Source organism: Dermacentor variabilis, chromosome 4 (genome assembly GCF_050947875.1).
Source record: "Dermacentor variabilis isolate Ectoservices chromosome 4, ASM5094787v1, whole genome shotgun sequence".
Classification (NCBI taxonomy): Eukaryota; Metazoa; Arthropoda; class Arachnida; order Ixodida; family Ixodidae; genus Dermacentor; species Dermacentor variabilis.
The window spans coordinates 5,150,001-5,167,596 of NC_134571.1; the positions used below are offsets into that span (position 1 = coordinate 5,150,001).

Below are 17,596 nucleotides of genomic sequence, written 5' to 3' on the forward strand. Positions count from 1 at the left end.
ACAATACTCACAGAGACGGCAGCAGTGTGATCCTTTAGGCTGCCTGCCACGACCACCATGCAGCCACCTTGCAGGGCTGGTTCCCCCAAATGGGTGGGTAGGACATTCAGGGCACCAGGAACGGTGCCCCGTTGATACCTGCCTTTCATTAAGGAATTTCTCATGGTATGCAGCTGACGCATTGCAACCTGTCTAATTATGTAATGTTATAATAGTGACTTTATGGGCCAGTTGACAAAGACTTACAATTAAACAGAGCAAAAGTGTCACAGTAGGCCTTAGTAGCCTAGTCAAATATTCCTTTATAAGATATACCTGCGGTAGGTACAAGTTTGTGTTGGCTACAAGCCATGCTCGCCCACGTAGGAATTAAACTTTGGCCGAGTTGCAGCTATTGAATCTAGCTGATTTCGAATCGGCCAACCTTGAGCCACGTGAACTCAAGTCCAGACCACAGGTACACTTGCAAGTAGCATACACAAGGTATGCGTGCGCTCACTCTTGGCTAGGTGTGCATTGCGCTAAGCCGAACAAAGTCCATCTGTAGCCAGCCCTGCTGTGCACTTACATTTTAAACCCTTTCGCTGAAGGCAGGGCACAGCTTACCACTTCTTCGGAGTGGAGCACCAATGCGAAAGGTAAATATTGCACTTGTATTGGGTCTTCTTAAAAAATTGTTTCTGCGATATATTCTTGGGAGGTACCACTAAGGCATTCTTGAGGTTTCTAAGAAAGGTGGTTCAAAGAGTAATAGTTGTCCACAGGTACAGCAAAGTGAATGGATGTTGGACTTGACAAAGCCAATCTTTGTTGGTCGCGTGCAAGTTTTTTTTAAGGTGCAATAGAAACAGTTGCAATCAAAAAAGGAAATAAAGATGGAGCATAAAATTGTAACGACGGACAAGATAACTTGTATAGCAGATCCATTTTATTGACCAATTCAGCTCAAACAAAATACGCCGACGGAAGTGCCAATTCAACTCGTTTTATTGCGACAGCAATTATACGAACGCTTGAGACAGATTGCATTGTTGCCAACGTGCTGTCACAGTACCGATGTGCACGTGCAGCACACTTGTGGAAGGTCTTTATAGAGTTGTACTTCGCTACAACAGCAACGAAGGCAAGTTGGTGCTGGCATAGACTGGTCTGGGCAAAACGGACAGTAAACATTACGGTGAATTATTTAATCCTTTCTTTCGGTCTCGCCTCGTGCACCATCAAGATGCGACGCCTTTAACACTGCGGGACCTCTTCACACCAGCTTTCTGATGAAATTGGCAATTGCTTTTTTTATTTCAAGGAAAATGCATAAAAATGCAAAATTAAATGGCAAGTAACATGCATTTTGACGTGTAGACAAGAACTGATGTATGCTGAAATGCATATGTTGCTTGCCGTTTACATTTTTATTCCCCCTCATCATCAGTCTACATTATGTCGGCTGCAGGCGAAGGCTTTTCCCTGCGATCTCCAATTACCCCTGTCCTGCGCCAACCGATTCCAACTAGCTCTCGTGAATTTCCTAGTTTCATTGCCCCAACGCCGTCCTCGACTGCGCTTCCCTTTTTTTGGTGCCCGTTCTGTAACCCTAATGGTCTTGCGCATTACATGACCTGCCCAGCTCAATTTTTTTTCTCTTGATGTCAATTAGAATGTCGGATGTACCTGTTTGCTCTCTTTCTGTCTCTTAACGTTATGCCTAGCATTATTCGTTCCATCGCTCTTTGCACGGTCCTTAACTTGTTCTCAAGCTTCTTTTGTCATTCTTTGTCTGCCCCCACATGTCAGCACAGGTAAAATGCACTGTTTGTACATTTTACTTTTTAATGATAATGGTAAGCTTCCAGTCAGGATATGACAATGTCTGCCATATGCAATCCAACCAATTTTCATTCTTCTATGGATTTCCTTCTCGTGATCAAGGTTCCCTGTGATTGACCTAGGTAAACGTACTCCTTCACAGACTCTAGAGGCTGACTGGCGATCCTGAACTCTTGTTCCCTTGCCCGGCTATTCATCATCTTTGTCTTCTGCATAGTAACTATCAACCCCACTCTTCCACTCTCTTTGTTAAGGTCCTCAATCGTTTGTTGTAACTTATCTGCAGTATTGCTGAATAGAACAATGTGATTGGCAAACCGAAGGTTGCCAAGATATTCACCGTCGATTTGCTCCTAGCCTTCCCAATTTAATAGCATGAATAATTCCAAGGACGCAGTGACCAGCATTGGAGAGTGCGTCTCCTTGTCTGACTCCTCTCTTTATAGGTATCTTCCTACTTGTGCAGAATTAAGGTAGCTACGGAATCTGTATATATTTTTCAGGATATTTATGTAAGCGGTCTGTACCCCTTGATTACGTAATGCCTCTATGACTGCTGGTATCTCTACTGAAACAAATGCCTTTTCGTCATCTATAAAACCAATATAGAGAGGCTGATTGTGCTAATGACATGGATGTCATCCATTGCAGAGTATCCCTTCCTGAAGCCAGCCTGTTCCCTTGGTTGGCTTAAGTCAAGTATTGCCTTTATACTATTGCAAATTATCTTTGTGAATATTTTATATAATACTGGGAGTATATGGAAGTATCCCGACTCCTCTGGGTACTGTACAGGTCAGTATAGAATTCTTCTGCTGCTGATGATATAACCCTGCCTATCTTTCAGTGCGTACATCTTGGTTTGTTTCCTTGTCACTGATTTCGGATATCCGTTATTTTGGCCTTGTTGATCAGTTTGGACAGTTCCGCAAATTCTGTCTTATCTCTTAAGTTAGACACTTTCACGCTTTGTCGTTCCTTGGGAAAGCTTGCCTACTGGTTGCCTTGCTTCTCACTTCAATTGCTGCCTCTGAAGCCAGCCTAGTTACGATTTCATTCATAACCTCTATGTCACCTTCATCTCTTTGTTCTAAGGCTGCAATTTGTTTGCAAGTACCAGCCTGAATTTGTCTGCTTTTACCCTTGCTGATTTCTTTGCAATTTCCTTTAAACAAAAAGAGCTGCAAGTAAGCACTTCTATCCATATTCTCTTGTGTGTGCTGAACCTGTCAAGATCACCTACTTTTCTGTTCTACTGCAGTACATCAAGTTTGCTTACTACTGCCCACTGTCATTTGTAGCCACTCCTGAAACAAGCTGCATCATTTTAATGCAACCATCAAGCATATTCAATGGCATGGTTTCATTAAAGGACTGCAGAAGTTATAAATCTGATTGCATTTGTGCAACGGTAGTCTTGTCCTTGCATCTGTGTTGCAAAATTTACATATGAAAGTAATACCAGTGGGTGTTTTTGACTAGATTGCTACACAGCAAATTAACATGTCAGCTCAGCACTTCATGCTCAAAGGATACTCGTCAGGTGGACGCACATCGATAACAAGAAGACGCAGCTTGGAGCTGTCTCTGCGAGACATTTCAAGCAGATCCAGCAGATCCCTAGGAGAGATTCGTGGACAGAGCTCTGCCTTGAGCTCTTCCAAAGGCACCGGCGACATGCCCTGCAGGACAAGGCTCAATCAGTTGGCATATTTCACAAACATCCAGGGTGCATTGCCTACTGCAAATTTTTATTATGTGCATACTGACAACATGGAACCCAGGATGTCAAACAGAACAAGCATTCAGCTAAATTTCTGTTCGAGTGCACATAAGCCCGGAACTGTATACTGTTTAAAGCTGCGAAAGGATTTTTGCTTGTATTAGTTGTGTGGGCCTAACACACTTATATGCCCATATGGTACGCCATTTACCTGGGCTGTTCGAGCGAAGCTTGCCACATTTGCAGGATTTTCATGGCAAGCAGCGGAGTGCACAAGCTCTCCTTTGAACAAAGAGATAAAAGGAATTGAGTAAGTAAATTTTGGTTTTATTGGCATAGCAGCCAGTTCTAGCAATGATGCGCGGAGGAATTGACTGTTTTTTAGCATTAATGTGCATTTACAAAAGTAGATTGCATCAACTGGTATGATTATTGGTTTTAAAGAATCTGCTTAATTACTGGCAGATTATATCTTTCGATAGGCATTTATCTAGAACCAACCTATTGTGCCCAATTTCCCTTGAAATCTGGTGGTATGAAAGGAAGCAGCACAAACCAAGCTATCTTTCTCGACCGAGCCCACCAGTCCCCCCCCCCCCCCCTTTTTTTTTTGCACTTTGGCTTTCATACACATGGTGCGGGAGTAGTACTCCTGAATTATCCTTTGTATGCCTGGCCAATAGTATCCCCCTACTTCTAAACCTCCCTAATAAGTGTAAATAAGCACAAAGGAGTGACTGAGGTTGCTTACGAGTGGATCCTGGGGCTGGCTGCCAGGTCTTGCATGAGCTCTGAATGTGGAGCTCTGCGGTGTACTGCAGAAGATGCGAATGGAATCTTGGACACACCGCTGTATATCTATCTCTGTGGGAAGAGGCAAAACAAACAACAGCAGGAGTGCCAGACATGGACAACACACACCCCCGGGAGGGGGCCTCATTGGTACACTCCATTACGGACACTTTGCAGTTGGCTGGGGAATATGCTGAAGGGCAAGGGGCCCACACACATTTCAAGTGGATGGAGCAACGAGGTCGCAGTCATTGACCTGACCAAATTTTGAGAGATAACTATCAGTAACATGAGCTGTGTAAACAAGAAACGTGGTCAAAATTGATCAGTAGTGCCCCCACTATATGGTATGCCTCGTAATCAGAACATAGTTGTCATTCTCCCAGCTTGTGCGCACATTTGCAATTGGTGAACATGAGGGCTAATTATGTTCTGCGTGCCTAGGTATCCAAAGCCACTTGTTTACTCACCAGGCATGTCTGAGAACAGCAAAATGCACTCATTGAAGCCAAATGATAGCAGATCTGTGCGAAGCTGTTGTAGAATGGCCACACCAACACAGAGTGGAAAGCTGTCTCTGCCAAGCAGAAGTGTGTCCCAGAGGTGAAATATCTTGTGCAAGGGAAACACATCTGTTTAAAAATGAGCAATACCACCATTCACCTGGCATCGTCGAACATTAACAGAGGCAAACTTACGTGTGTACATTGTCAAAAACCATGGAATAGAGTACAGCTGTCACAGAAAGAAAAAAAAAACTGTAAAAATACTCCAGGAGACTAAGAAAGGGCCCACCTCTGGGAGAAATCCAATACTGTCCAAGTGGTTTGTCAGCTCCGGGTCGTGGAAAGCAACCAAATGAGAAAATACGGCCAGGTATTCTGAAGAAAGCACATCTGCTGTTAAGGGCTCTGAAGAAAACCTACTTTTTTACCTTTGATGACTTGGGAGTTATCTTGAAGAAAGAAGTCGTAGAGGTACCTTGAGATGAATGTGGACAGGCATGCATATGCAGAAGCTGCACAAAGAAGAGGTACTTAGCCTGGCTCGCACAGTATTTGCCATGTTAAAGTATAATCACCTTCATCATTGAAGTGTAGGTATAGGAATGGTGCACACAAGGAATCTAAACCCTGCCAATAAACATAGTGAGGGTGGCTGACAACCCAAGCTTTCAGGAGGCGCTTGAACTTTGCATGAGCAGTAGGTGATGACAACAGCTCGTCGTATTGATGACATCTAGGAATGTCAACTTCGATCTGGAAGAATTGCAAAGAGAAATGGAGCATCCCACATGAAACTTCATGGCTGCATGTTGGTGGGCCACAAAACCCACACATAAAAAGAATGCTAGTGTTTCTTTTAATACATGCATTACATTCTTACGGTGAGAGGACTCTTCTTTAACCAAGGTAATAAAAAAGATGTTATTGATGGCATGATCATTAAGTAAAACACACCTGCCTGTCAGTTGGGGTGGTAGTTTCCTTGTCAATGGCTTCATACTCTCGCATAAGTGCACCCTGCACACAGTATAGATGGATATTTTATCTTGAGTGTACCTCAACAGCCACTGGCCTAAACAAGCTCACACTAGATCAGATACAGACACATTACAGAGAAAAGAAAATCGCAAAGACAATATAGACAATCTAAAAAGAGCGATAAAAAACAGCAGTTTAGGCACATATGTCCGTGCTATGAAAGAATGAATTATAGGTGATCTGCAAACAAGTCGCGGGACAAATGGCATGCATCTAAGGATAAAATGTATTGACATTTGGCCGCTTTTGCATGAGGCACACGAAATTGCAGTAACGTCAATAACTGGTCACAATCAATGGAGCCACGCACAATTTTACAAAGGAACTGCAGGTCGCACACAAGTTGCCTGTCATAAAGAGTAGACGTACTAAGGTCTGCTAAGAGAGAATCATAGTTACAAAAACAATGGCGACCAATATATCTATCATGCAGTATGCGTACAAACTTATGCTGAACATTTTCGATTCGACTGGAATAGCTAACAGAGACGTCATTTCAGGCTACTGATGCGAGCTCGAGGCATTGTGTCACGAGAGCACAGTAAAGAGTGCACAGACACTTGTATTGATGATATTTTGTTAACCTAGAAATAATACCAATATGGCCTCGATGCACGCAAAACAAATGAGAATGCATGCAACTGTAAATCGAGCTTTGAGTCAACAACACCAAGGTCTTGCACATGGGCAGCATGCGATATTTTTCCGCCAGGAAGAGTATAATTAAATATAACTGTCGTGTTTTCTAGTAGGAAACAAAACATCAGTTTATTTATTTAAAATGCCTTACAGGCCCTATGCGGGCATTGTGTAAGGGGGGTACAAAATCAAGGGGGAAAAGAAAGAGTAAACAGCCTTCTAAAGTGTAATACAAAAGATACGCCTCAATGCAGGGCTCATTACTACCAAAAACATGTAAAAGGAACAACTGAAGTAATGAAAGGCCACAAAGGTACACTTAAGGAAATAACACGAGTAAAACTCAACGTAAGGTACTAATACTATAAAGTAAAATACATGAAAAATGAACATATCAGGGAGTACAATTCTTGAAGGGATATTTAGGGAAATAGACGCAAGAAAGCTATAATATATACAAGGCATACAAGTGAACACGTGGCGCAGCATAAAATAGCAATTCATAGGAGCGAGATAGCAATGCATCAATTTAAAAAAAAATCACAAGAAGTTTGAAGCACATTGCCAAGGTTAAGAAACAAGATAAAGTGATTTGTAAGTGCTATTATGAAAAATGCTCGTGTAGGAGATGACGAAATTTTTCTTGATCTGACTCGGAAGCAATGTGATCAGGCAGATTGTTCCACAAGCGAATGGCCTTAGGGAGCGCGGAAAAGTTAAAAGCATGTGTCGTACCGTACATGCGCGCAAAACTAAAGTGGTTATTTAATCGGCGAGACGTGTTCGAGGCGATCTGGATATGTAATGTGGATTGTGCGGCATTGTAAACATATTTGTGAAACAGGGATAACAGAGCGATATTACGGCGAAGAACTAAAGGCTGTATGGAATGATCGAGTTTCATTTGCGTTACGCTGGAGTGATGGCTATAATTACGTGTAATGAAACGGGCAGCTCGGTTTTGGACTGATTCAAGCATGTCGATTAAGTATGTAGGATGCGGGGACCAAATGGATGATGCATACTTGAGCTGTGGACGAACAAATGTCTGATAAGCCAATTTGCGAATGTTAGAAGGTGAATTACCCAGATTACAACGTAGGTAACCTAAAGTCCTTGAAGCTTTTGCGCAAACGGCAGCAATGTGGTCTGTCCAGGAGAGGTTTTCGGTTAGGTGAACACCCAAATATTTATACGATACTGTATGTAACAATTGTTTATTATTGACGCTGTATAAAAAATGTGAGTTGTCACGCTTACGACTAAAAGAAATTACCTGACATTTTGATACATTTAAAGCCATTAACCAGGTGTTACACCAATTATGAATTAGGCTAAGGTCATTTTGAAGGGCCAGGTGGTCGTCAGTACTGTTAATTGATCTGTAAATAATGCAGTCGTCAGCGAAAATACGTAAGTGAGAAGAAACATTAAGTGGCAAATCATTTATGTAAATTAGGAAGAGTAAAGGGCCCAAAACGCTGCCCTGAGGCACACCAGAAGTAACGTAAGTAGGAGACGAAGCGATATTGTTAACTACTGTGAACTGTTGACGATTCGAAAGAAAATTACGAAGCCATGTTAGAGTGAAGGAGTCAATTCGAAGTGCAGTTAATTTTGCAATAAGGCGACAATGAGCTACACGATCAAATGCTTTGGAAAAGTCAAGAAAAATGCAATCGGTCTGCTGGTTATTGTTCATGTTAAGGTGCAGGTCAGTTGTGAATTCGAGTAACTGTGTCTCACATGATAATCCTTTCCTGAAACCATGTTGATGGCGAAAAAAGAAATTATTGGACTCTAGGTGATTATAAATATGAGAAGCAATTATATGCTCGAGCATCTTGCAGCAAATGCAGGTCAATTCAGTTTAATTCTTAATGTTCAATTTAAAGGGCTGCTGATACGGTGTGGACAAATTTTTTAGACGCGTAGGGTACAGCTAAAGTTAATCATTCGCACCACAATTTGTGTGAAGCGCCTCATATTAAGAGAGCTACGGACGATTACCAGTTACCCTTCTCCATAGTCATGCATTTTCGCCGAGTGATCGAAGCGAAGCTCCGCCTTCACTGGCTCTGCGTGATAATGCCACGTCGTGCTTCTACTTCTGGTTCTCTAAGTGCGAGTGTGCGAAGTCTCTACAACCTCTCCGGCAGCTGCTTGGCAGTCAACCCCAAGCGAGAGTTATCGAAGCAGCGTGCGTTCCGAGCATTCTGTCACAGCAGCGAACGTGTCTGATATTCCGGTAACCACAGGCGAGCTGGGCGTTTCAACGGACTGGTGTAGACACTAACTCAAGCTGATGAAGCAACTTTAGCGTAGACGTGCATGAACGGCCTGATCGGTCCAGCCACCTGTTGGCACAGAGCTTAACCAGCCAAACAAGGAGCTAATACTGCTCTAACCAAGTGTAAAACACTTTAAACATTTACAAAAGCAGCATGTTAACGATTGCGCTCCTGCAAAAAATTTAAACCAGCAGCAAAGAATTATACACTTCGTTACTCCTACTGTGTTTGGTTGAGGACCGTGCCACCAGGTGGCTGCACCGTGCAGATTACACACGTTTGCGCTTCTGCTCATCCCGTGAAACGGCACGGTCAAGCGGCCAAGCCCTGTCCCCTCGCTTGTGTTTACCCGAATACTGGACTCTCGGAATGCTATTGTGGTAGTAATCCTCCGGTGTAAAGTACGGTATGAGGACAAGTCAGGGACAAGGAAATAAGCCGCTTGTGCTTGGCAACGCAAGCATCCCAGAAGACATGACCGCCCTGCTTGCTAAAGGACTGAAGTACAGCGTTTGAGTATCAAGTTCCTGCCCATGAACTCACTGCTCTGAACAGGCGGGTGGTGAAGAAGGCTCCGCAGGATCACCATGACGGGTGCCTGTTGGAAGGTGTTGGCCGTCTTAGCAGGAGTGTCTCAAAACCGGCTTCCAGTGGAACAGCATCCACTATACATAGGGCTTTGACGCTTTGTAAAGACAAGCTTGTACTTTTAGAAGCAGACAAAGAGTGGGGATTTGTTGTGCTCCCGAAGGGCATGTTTGGTGCTAAAGCCTCCGAGGCACTGAAGAAGAATTTAAAACTTATTAGGAACTCTGAAACCAGAGTAAAAAGCAGGGTTGTAAGAATGTGCAAGTCTCTTAATCTCGATAGACTAGCTAGGGACATCAGTAGTGCTTCGAGCGTTGCGCTAAGTGTTTTCTTTATTGCGAAGACACATAAGCCCGGCATTCAATTCAGGACAATAGTTAACGCAACGAGAGTGGAACGTGGCAGGTTCAAGTTAGCCGCTTCATTTTAAAGAGTTTGAAGGCGCTTGTTATATCCGACCCCTTTGTTACAAAAAGCTCTGACAAGGTTGTTGATTTTCTAAGGGCTAACCAGGTCATAAATCCAGCTTTTTCAGTTGATGTATATCTTTTCTACTCTGTTCCTCAATAAAGATCTGTTTGTTGCTGTGAAGATGTGTATTCTAGAAAATGGCACTATTCTCTTCCAGTATCTCAGTGGAAGATTTTTTTAACGCTTTTAGAAACCTATCTCAATACCACTTTTATCAGTTTTGACGAACACTTTTTTTCTGCAGAAATGTGGAATCTGCATTGCATTGCTTGTGTGTAACATTTCTTTAGCTACCATAGACAAAGCGTCTGGGGGGGAGCGTTTTTAAGGAATTGTCATGCGGAAGTCTGTGAGTAAAAGAAAACCCTTTATTGAGTTGTTTAAAAATGGCTAGAATGCGGTCACAAGAAGTTAAACTTCCTTGCCCAGTAAAAACAATGAAAAAATCATCCATATATCTAAAAACTTTTAAAATGTTTAAGCTGGCGCGGCTCTGCCCTGGCACCTCCCGTATTCCTAAAGGAAGGCAAGGCTGTGGCAAAAACCATACCAAGCCGTGTGCAAAATGCAATGTAGGAGTTGTGTACGAAATCCCCTGGTGCGTGGCAAGTCCTACATAGGGCAGACAGGACAGTGCCTGAATGATCGAGCCAGAGAACATGAACAAAAGTTAATGAAAAATGAATTGGCGCACTTGCCTGCACACTGCAATGCCTGCCCCTGTGCACCACTTTTAAGGAGATAAAGATTCTGGGGAGAAGCCAGGACCAGACTGCATGCGAACTGATGGAGGCATATCACATAAAAAAGAAAAGCCAAGACTGTGTTAGTGACACTTCCGTTAGGTTGTTTCAATCGGAAATATATATTTTTTTATAATTGGTTGCCTCGCTAGGCTGATTAGTGTTCTTGTTTGCTGCGTTCTGCACATGTTCTATTTGCCTATCTGTGCCCACGGGTTGCCGTAAATAAACCAGTTGAAGGTAAACGCCCGTGTTGTTTTTGTGTTCTCTTCCTCTGTCCCCATCTTTATTTGCGGTCAATACGATATGCGGTGTAAAGTGGTGGCTGCGAACACACAAATCCTGGCTCGGATGCCGAAAGTCCGATGCACTGCAGCCACTCCGCTCATCTGCTGCCTTGCAGAGGGACACAGTGTCGCAGCTTGACATACTGCCAGTCGCTACACTTGCAGCCCACAACGCAACAAAGGCGATTCATGGTGCTTACGAAAAGACAGACCGACACTGACCGCTGAGCTCTCGTCAAGACAGAGCACTTTGTAATACAAGCAGACGACATTTGCTGTGTGCCAGGAGTGCTTAAGTGTACTGAGAAATTGTTCTTGTGTATTCTCTTTCTGTTACTTTCTTTTTATAGAAACAAATTAGCTAACATTCCAACTATCACAAACATTTGTTCACCATTAAGGCGGAAAAATTATCGAAGATACCCCTGAACAGCCAATCGAATAGCTCGCCCTACTGACGTCATTAGGGCAATGTACGTAAAATGGGTGGGGGCGGCTGAAAATTCAGCCAAGCAGTGTGTTGCGATCGGCAGCGATGTACATATTTAAAACCTTATAATAAATTACACGTTTTACGCGGAGCACTTAGATGCATAAATTAATGATCAGAAGGACCTAGTCTAATGACTCAGTACATTTGTACAAAATTGTCAAAATCGTTTGAGTCCCTTTAAGCCCATTCATCAAGCACCATTTCTCGATGTTGCCAATGTCAGCTTGCAAACCGCGGCAGTCTTCTAAATTCTCAGTCTTACAGAATAATTTTAGATCATCTGTAAAGAACAACACCTTTGCGTTCATAACATGTAGAAACAACAATGGCCCTAGGTTAGAACCTCGAGGCACTCCCGATGATGATACAAATTTGTCGGACACACGGCCAGAAAATCTTACGAGGTTTCAGCGGCTGCCAAGGTAGCATTTGAGCCATTTGCAGTACATGAGGCAAAGTCCCTATTTTTCAATCTTCATTAGAGGTACCTCAAGTGAAACCGTGTCGGAACCTTCTTCATGTCAAAGTAGATTGTTTCTACCTGACCGCAATTAAACACATGAGGCACACTGTATTCAAGAAAGGGGCATAAATTTGATTCAATGGATCTTCCTTTTAAAAAATTGTGTTGCAAAGACGAGATCTTTTGTTTGAAGTATGAACTCATGCGTTCATACATTACCATTTCAAAAACTTTTGCAAAACAACAAATAAGTGACGCTGGTCTAAAGTTATTCAGATCACAAGCATTGCGAGATTTAAATGCAGGAATGACTACTGACAGCTTCCAAAGGCAAGGAAAAGCACCAGTGTGCAAACATAAGTTAAACAAATACGTCAAAGCAGGACTAAAAATGTCAGCACATCCTTTGATTATGAAGCTTGGAATTTCATCAACACTGGTTGAAAGTTTTGACTTAAGCTTCTGAATCGCCAATAAAACCTCATGTTCATTGACACTTTCATATACTAAGCAGTCAGTGCTGTTGTCAAAGGTGATAACAGGGGTTGAGCTTTCAGGGTGCACAAAGCAAGAACTGAAGTGGTGAGTGAAGGCTTGGCATATATCTTGTGGTTTGAAACAAATACTGTCATGCATCTTCAGCACAGAAACGTTGACCCTACCTTTACTTTGCTTCCGCACAAAATCCCAAAAGGAGTTCGGTTCTTTCTTGAAGTTCTCTTCAAGAAGTTTATGGTATTCAGCTTCATCGCGTACAATAAGTTTTTTCACAATTTGTCTACATAACGAATATCTTTAGTATCCATATTCACTTTCAGATGTTATGTACAATTTGTGATACCGCTGTTTTATATTCAAGTAGTGTTTCAAATCGCAAGAAAACCAGTAAGGGAATCTAGACATCTTGGGATGACATCGCAGTATATATTTTTTTCATTAATCCTTGTACAACTGCCGTTAGTAGCTCAATGCATGAGTCAACATTCCTGGTCTGAAAGAATTGAGACCAATAATAGTTGTGAAGCTCAGTGTACAGCCCAAGGTAACTGCCATAAGCATATTTAAATTTTTCCGGTTTGAGTCCACTCATTGGACGAAAAGACAAAATGAATCACAGAGTAAATGGACAATGAAACTTATCTACAAGAACAAGAGGATCACACACCGCTCGAACCTCAAAATCAGGCATGTTAGATATACTTAGATCTAAAATATTACCAGTGCAGTTCATCCGGTTATACTGACGTAACCCATGAAAGTTAATAAACTCAATGAGACATCCGGCTGTTTCTTATAGGGCTGTGCAGTCACTGTTGACCAAATCAGGCGCCCATTTGTCTTCAGGAAGATAAGGTACCCGTAAATGTGAACTTTGTACTTTGAAAAATCAATTTCATCCCCGATATCTAAAAGATTATTCGTGAAAATGTTACAATCCGAATTAGGCAGAAAGTAATAACAGCCTACAAGATGGTGTGGTTTGTCATGTGTTTGAATTTCCAACCACAAACATTCATCATACATCTCCAGGTCTTGCCTTCTAAGTGCAGCTAATACAGAACAGCATGCTATCAGAACTCCGCCGCCATGTTTAACCTGGTCAGAATAAATTCTGTTGGCTCTGAAAACAGCATACTCATGTGAGAAATAAGAGGCACTTGTACACTACGAGTTTAGCCACGCTTCCATCAGGCATATAGTATCATGCTTCACACTGGTATGCATTCGTGAAGAACACCTCACTTTCAGTTCAAAGGCCTCTCTTGTTTTGATAATACAGTTAAACCTCGATATAACAAAGTAGGTAAAGTCGACAATTTGCTTAGCTAAATTAAATTTCATTGTTACTGAAATTCCAACTTTTATGCAAATAAGTACAGTTGCCAATCAATTTTTCTTACATTCCGAATCACCGGGCAATCGAAAAAAAGCAAATTTGAATGAGAAAACAATTCACTTTGATGAATTTGGAAGTCGGCGACGAATGATACGGTTTCATGCCACGTCGACGTTGTCATCACATAGGCGGTACGAATTAAGCGAAGCCAGCCACGCTTTCGCGTGCACTACGCTCCTGCGGCTGACAGCGTCGCCCGCACTGGGACGACGCTATCATAAAAAGCACAGGGGAGCGAATGCTTTGTCTGCCTCTCGCGCCAACAGGTCACCGAAACTCGAGACTACGCAACCTTCAATACTAAACGCGCAGGAATACAGCTTACATGATGGTACGCCATCTCGGCAGATTACCTCTAAAGCAGGGTGCGCGGCTGCGTATGCGCTCCGCCACGGCCAAGACGCGCGCCAGAAATCGCGTAACCACCAACTTACCTCTCCCCTTTCCCTTTCCCTCTGCTCACGCGGGGAGGCGGCACTCGTGCGTGAAACAACCATCTTTCTTCCCCTCGCACAGCTTCACTCGCACCTAAAGCACAAAGTGCGCAGGCGTGATAGGATCTTATTGCACTTGGACTTTATACGGAACATGGAACATGATGCGGCTTCACTTAAGCGGTCACTCCTGTCACACCGGGTGCGATTTGAGAGGTGCGTTTGCAAGCAGCAGCTTGTAATTCAATAATTTGACCATCTGCGTGCGCGGGAGTTTCCATTTATTGTCTCGGCATTTCTTTGCCGCGGAAGCGAAATTTCGTTATATTAAAATCGCATACAAACACACTTCGCTATATTGAGGTTCTAATTTCTATGTACAAGAGGTGACAAAAAGCTGAGTACCTCATTAAATCGAGGATTCCCTTATATTGTAGGTCGTTATATTGATGTTTAACTGCACAACTTCCTGTGCCATTTTCGGACGAGGTTGGAGCACTGTTAGAATCCCCAAAGTGTCGCGAGGACCACAGGCTTCCATAGAAGGGATGAAATACGTAACCATCAGGCCACACTTCAGGTTTGTTTCCTAACAAATGTTCTAAAAAATGCTCATCCAGAGAGATATGGAAGGAACGATATGTTTCATACCTTGTTTTTAGTCTTGTACACGTAATCACTTTGTCACCCGCTATATCCACCAAAAGTTTCTGTATGACCAATGCTGTCATAGTGGGGTTGAGACAAGAAACAAATAGGCCTTTCTTCACCTGTAGTTTGGACGCTACTTTAAGCATAGACTGCTTAGCTGTGCCAAATGTCGCTTGAGGCCGTGATGCCTGGCTCACCGCTTTGAATGAGCATTGGAAAAGAGCACGGTGGTGCTAAGCAGGAGGCTTTGGTGGGGCGGCAGAATTTGTGGCATCGAGGTATGTCACCAAAGAAGATGCATAGTTGCGACATTCCGAAGAGTAGGAGAGCGAGTGCTCATCTTGGCAGGTGGTTCGCACCTGAACAGATGCACTCGGGCCACTCACAGCCTTACGCAAAAGCGCATTTTCCACTTGAAGTTGTCACACCTCAGTGGCCAACGCATTCATTCGACTAGCCATTGTTTGCATCATCTGAACAACACCAGACGCTGATGGAAGCCATGTCTTGAAGATCAAGGGAAAACATAGGTTCCTCGGGGGGTATGTCTGTGCAGCCGGTCTTGCCAATAAGCTCTGTCGACGAAGGATCAGGCCACTTCACACACTGAACGCATTTGCACTTGCGGGTCCCGGATTCCATGAGGATGTATTCCTTGGTCTGTATGCTGAGGCATTTGCAATGAAAACGCTGCCGGCAAGATGTGCACGGCAAAAATTGCTGCCAACCACAAATGGGCTGGAAGCACAGTGTACATCCTTCTGCCTCGGGTGCCATCTTGACACAGTGAATGCTAGTGAGTTCTTAAAAGCAGCATGCCTGCTCTGGCAAGGGATACTTTCAGTCAGCGGCTGTTCAGCTAGAGTGCCACGTGGTCCCTCATGGTCAGCACATGCAGATGTAACAGTTGGACACCAGGTAATATGGAGGCATACTACCAAACAGGAATGATAGGTAAAAATTGTCATCCAACTGACTAACGTGAAGCTACAAAGAAAACCCATACAGAGTTCTCAGGGACCAGGACAATCTTTCTTCAACTGTGAAGCCTTTTTTTTTTTCCCTGTAGAGCGTAATTAATTACTGAACACGAATATTATTCACTTTATGGTCATAACATAAATATACAAGGTTTATGAAGCATATTTGAAAATGCCACTTTCGACTGTTTGCAAGAAGCTACCTTATACATATAGCTCCTTTCTCCCCGTTTAAAAGATATCCCACAAATTTTTTAATAACGCAATCTGCAGCCCTGCTGCATGTTGTGCACACAGCCCTGCTGCTCTGGAACACTGTCGGTGAACAAAACAAGATACATAACAAGTGCATAATGCCGCCATTGCATCATTATGACAGGGAATTTCATATTGTTGGGGCCAATAATATCCTGCTAACATCCAAGCTCTTGTTCAGCCTAAACCAGGCACACCCAATAGTTTATGACAGTGATAGGACAATAGTTTACAGACAATAGTGATAATAGTTCATGACAATAGGACCTGTAGCACACGCTTTTGATTTCCTGCATCAGGCAAACCCAAATAGCAGCACAAATGCAATGGCTAGTCTCGAAGGAATGCGCTAAATAACATTTGGCCTTGCCTCTTTGCAGGCAAAATTAGTTCATAGGCAGTATAGTTGAGAGCAACACTGCAAAAGGATAGAAAGTTAGGCGGGTTGGTACGGTAACATTGTTATTATTATTATTTAACGATACTGTAAGCCTTTGCACAGGCCCAAACAGGAAGCGGATTGTAAAAATACACATGAGCATGGGAAAAACAGGAAAACAAGAAAAAGAACAAAAGAAAGAAAGAAATGTAGAAAAGCAAAGAAAACTGTCATACAACACTGGCATTCAACACAAGACACTTTCTCTGTTTCTCATGAATCAAGAAATAACAAAAGATGCTCAAAACAATTGCAATATTAGTCGTATAACAGTCTTGTAGTTATTAGGGCTCAATAAAACACCACTATTCAGCACATTGCAATATTTACATTTGAAATCATAAGGCAGTATACAATCACACATGCACTATGTCCAATCATTCAACCAACTTATTATCTTTAAGCTTGCTCAAATACTTTCATAAGCAACCAAAATATGGCTCCAATTTTGTGACAAAGCCATTCACAGAATCTGATTCTACAATTTCCTTTGGCAACGCATTCTAGATTTCGATTGCCCATGGGAAATATGAATACCTAAACGTGTTGCACTGTGTCGGATACTGCCTGATGTGTTTATTATGACAGGTTCTATTGGAGTGTCGGTGTGGTGGCTGCACGTATTCTGCTTACTTATATTAATATTGTCATTACATCTTGATCTTGGATTGCAGTGTGAAGTGACACGGACAGAGACTAAAAGCACACAAGGAGAGTGCTATTGACGTCCCGTCTGCTTCTAGTCTCCGCCCGTGTCACTTCGCGCTACAATCCAAGAAGCAGCACTGCTGTGGCACACAGGTGTGTGTTAAAAAATTTCATGTGGTTTCTTTCAGTTGCAGGAAAACAGCTATGCAAAAAGTACTGTGCGGCAAGCAACTGAGAGTCGTCTTTTCAAGTGTGCTTTACAAACCTTGTATTGACATTATGGTGATAAGAATAATGAAGAAGTGAGTTAATTAGCCAGTACTAATTACCCAGAAACACGGACATACTGCAGGCTCCTTTAGGGAGTTGCTAACAAGATACAGTTGGTTTCAACTGCAAGGAAGGGTTCACATTATTTAAGCTTGCTACATGAT

At 42.7% G+C, this 17,596-nt stretch overlaps 1 protein-coding gene across 4 annotated transcripts in view; it reads right to left on the minus strand.

The window, feature by feature from the left end:
* Positions 1-17,596, minus strand: part of LOC142578600 (TBC domain-containing protein kinase-like protein) — a 68,259-nt gene that overhangs the window by 323 nt on the left and 50,340 nt on the right. For 3 of the 4 annotated variants that reach the window (XM_075687996.1, XM_075687994.1, XM_075687993.1), the window contains 9 exons: positions 5,800-5,862; positions 5,421-5,598; positions 5,274-5,357; positions 5,135-5,220; positions 5,038-5,074; positions 4,810-4,971; positions 4,299-4,411; positions 3,361-3,506; positions 12-138 (listed from right to left, as the gene is read on the minus strand). In XM_075687996.1, the coding sequence (XP_075544111.1) occupies positions 12-138; positions 3,361-3,506; positions 4,299-4,411; positions 4,810-4,971; positions 5,038-5,074; positions 5,135-5,220; positions 5,274-5,357; positions 5,421-5,598; positions 5,800-5,862 (996 nt within the window). The remainder of the gene's footprint in view (positions 1-11; positions 139-3,360; positions 3,507-4,298; positions 4,412-4,809; positions 4,972-5,037; positions 5,075-5,134; positions 5,221-5,273; positions 5,358-5,420; positions 5,599-5,799; positions 5,863-17,596) is intronic. The other variant, XM_075687995.1, reaches the window with a different exon arrangement.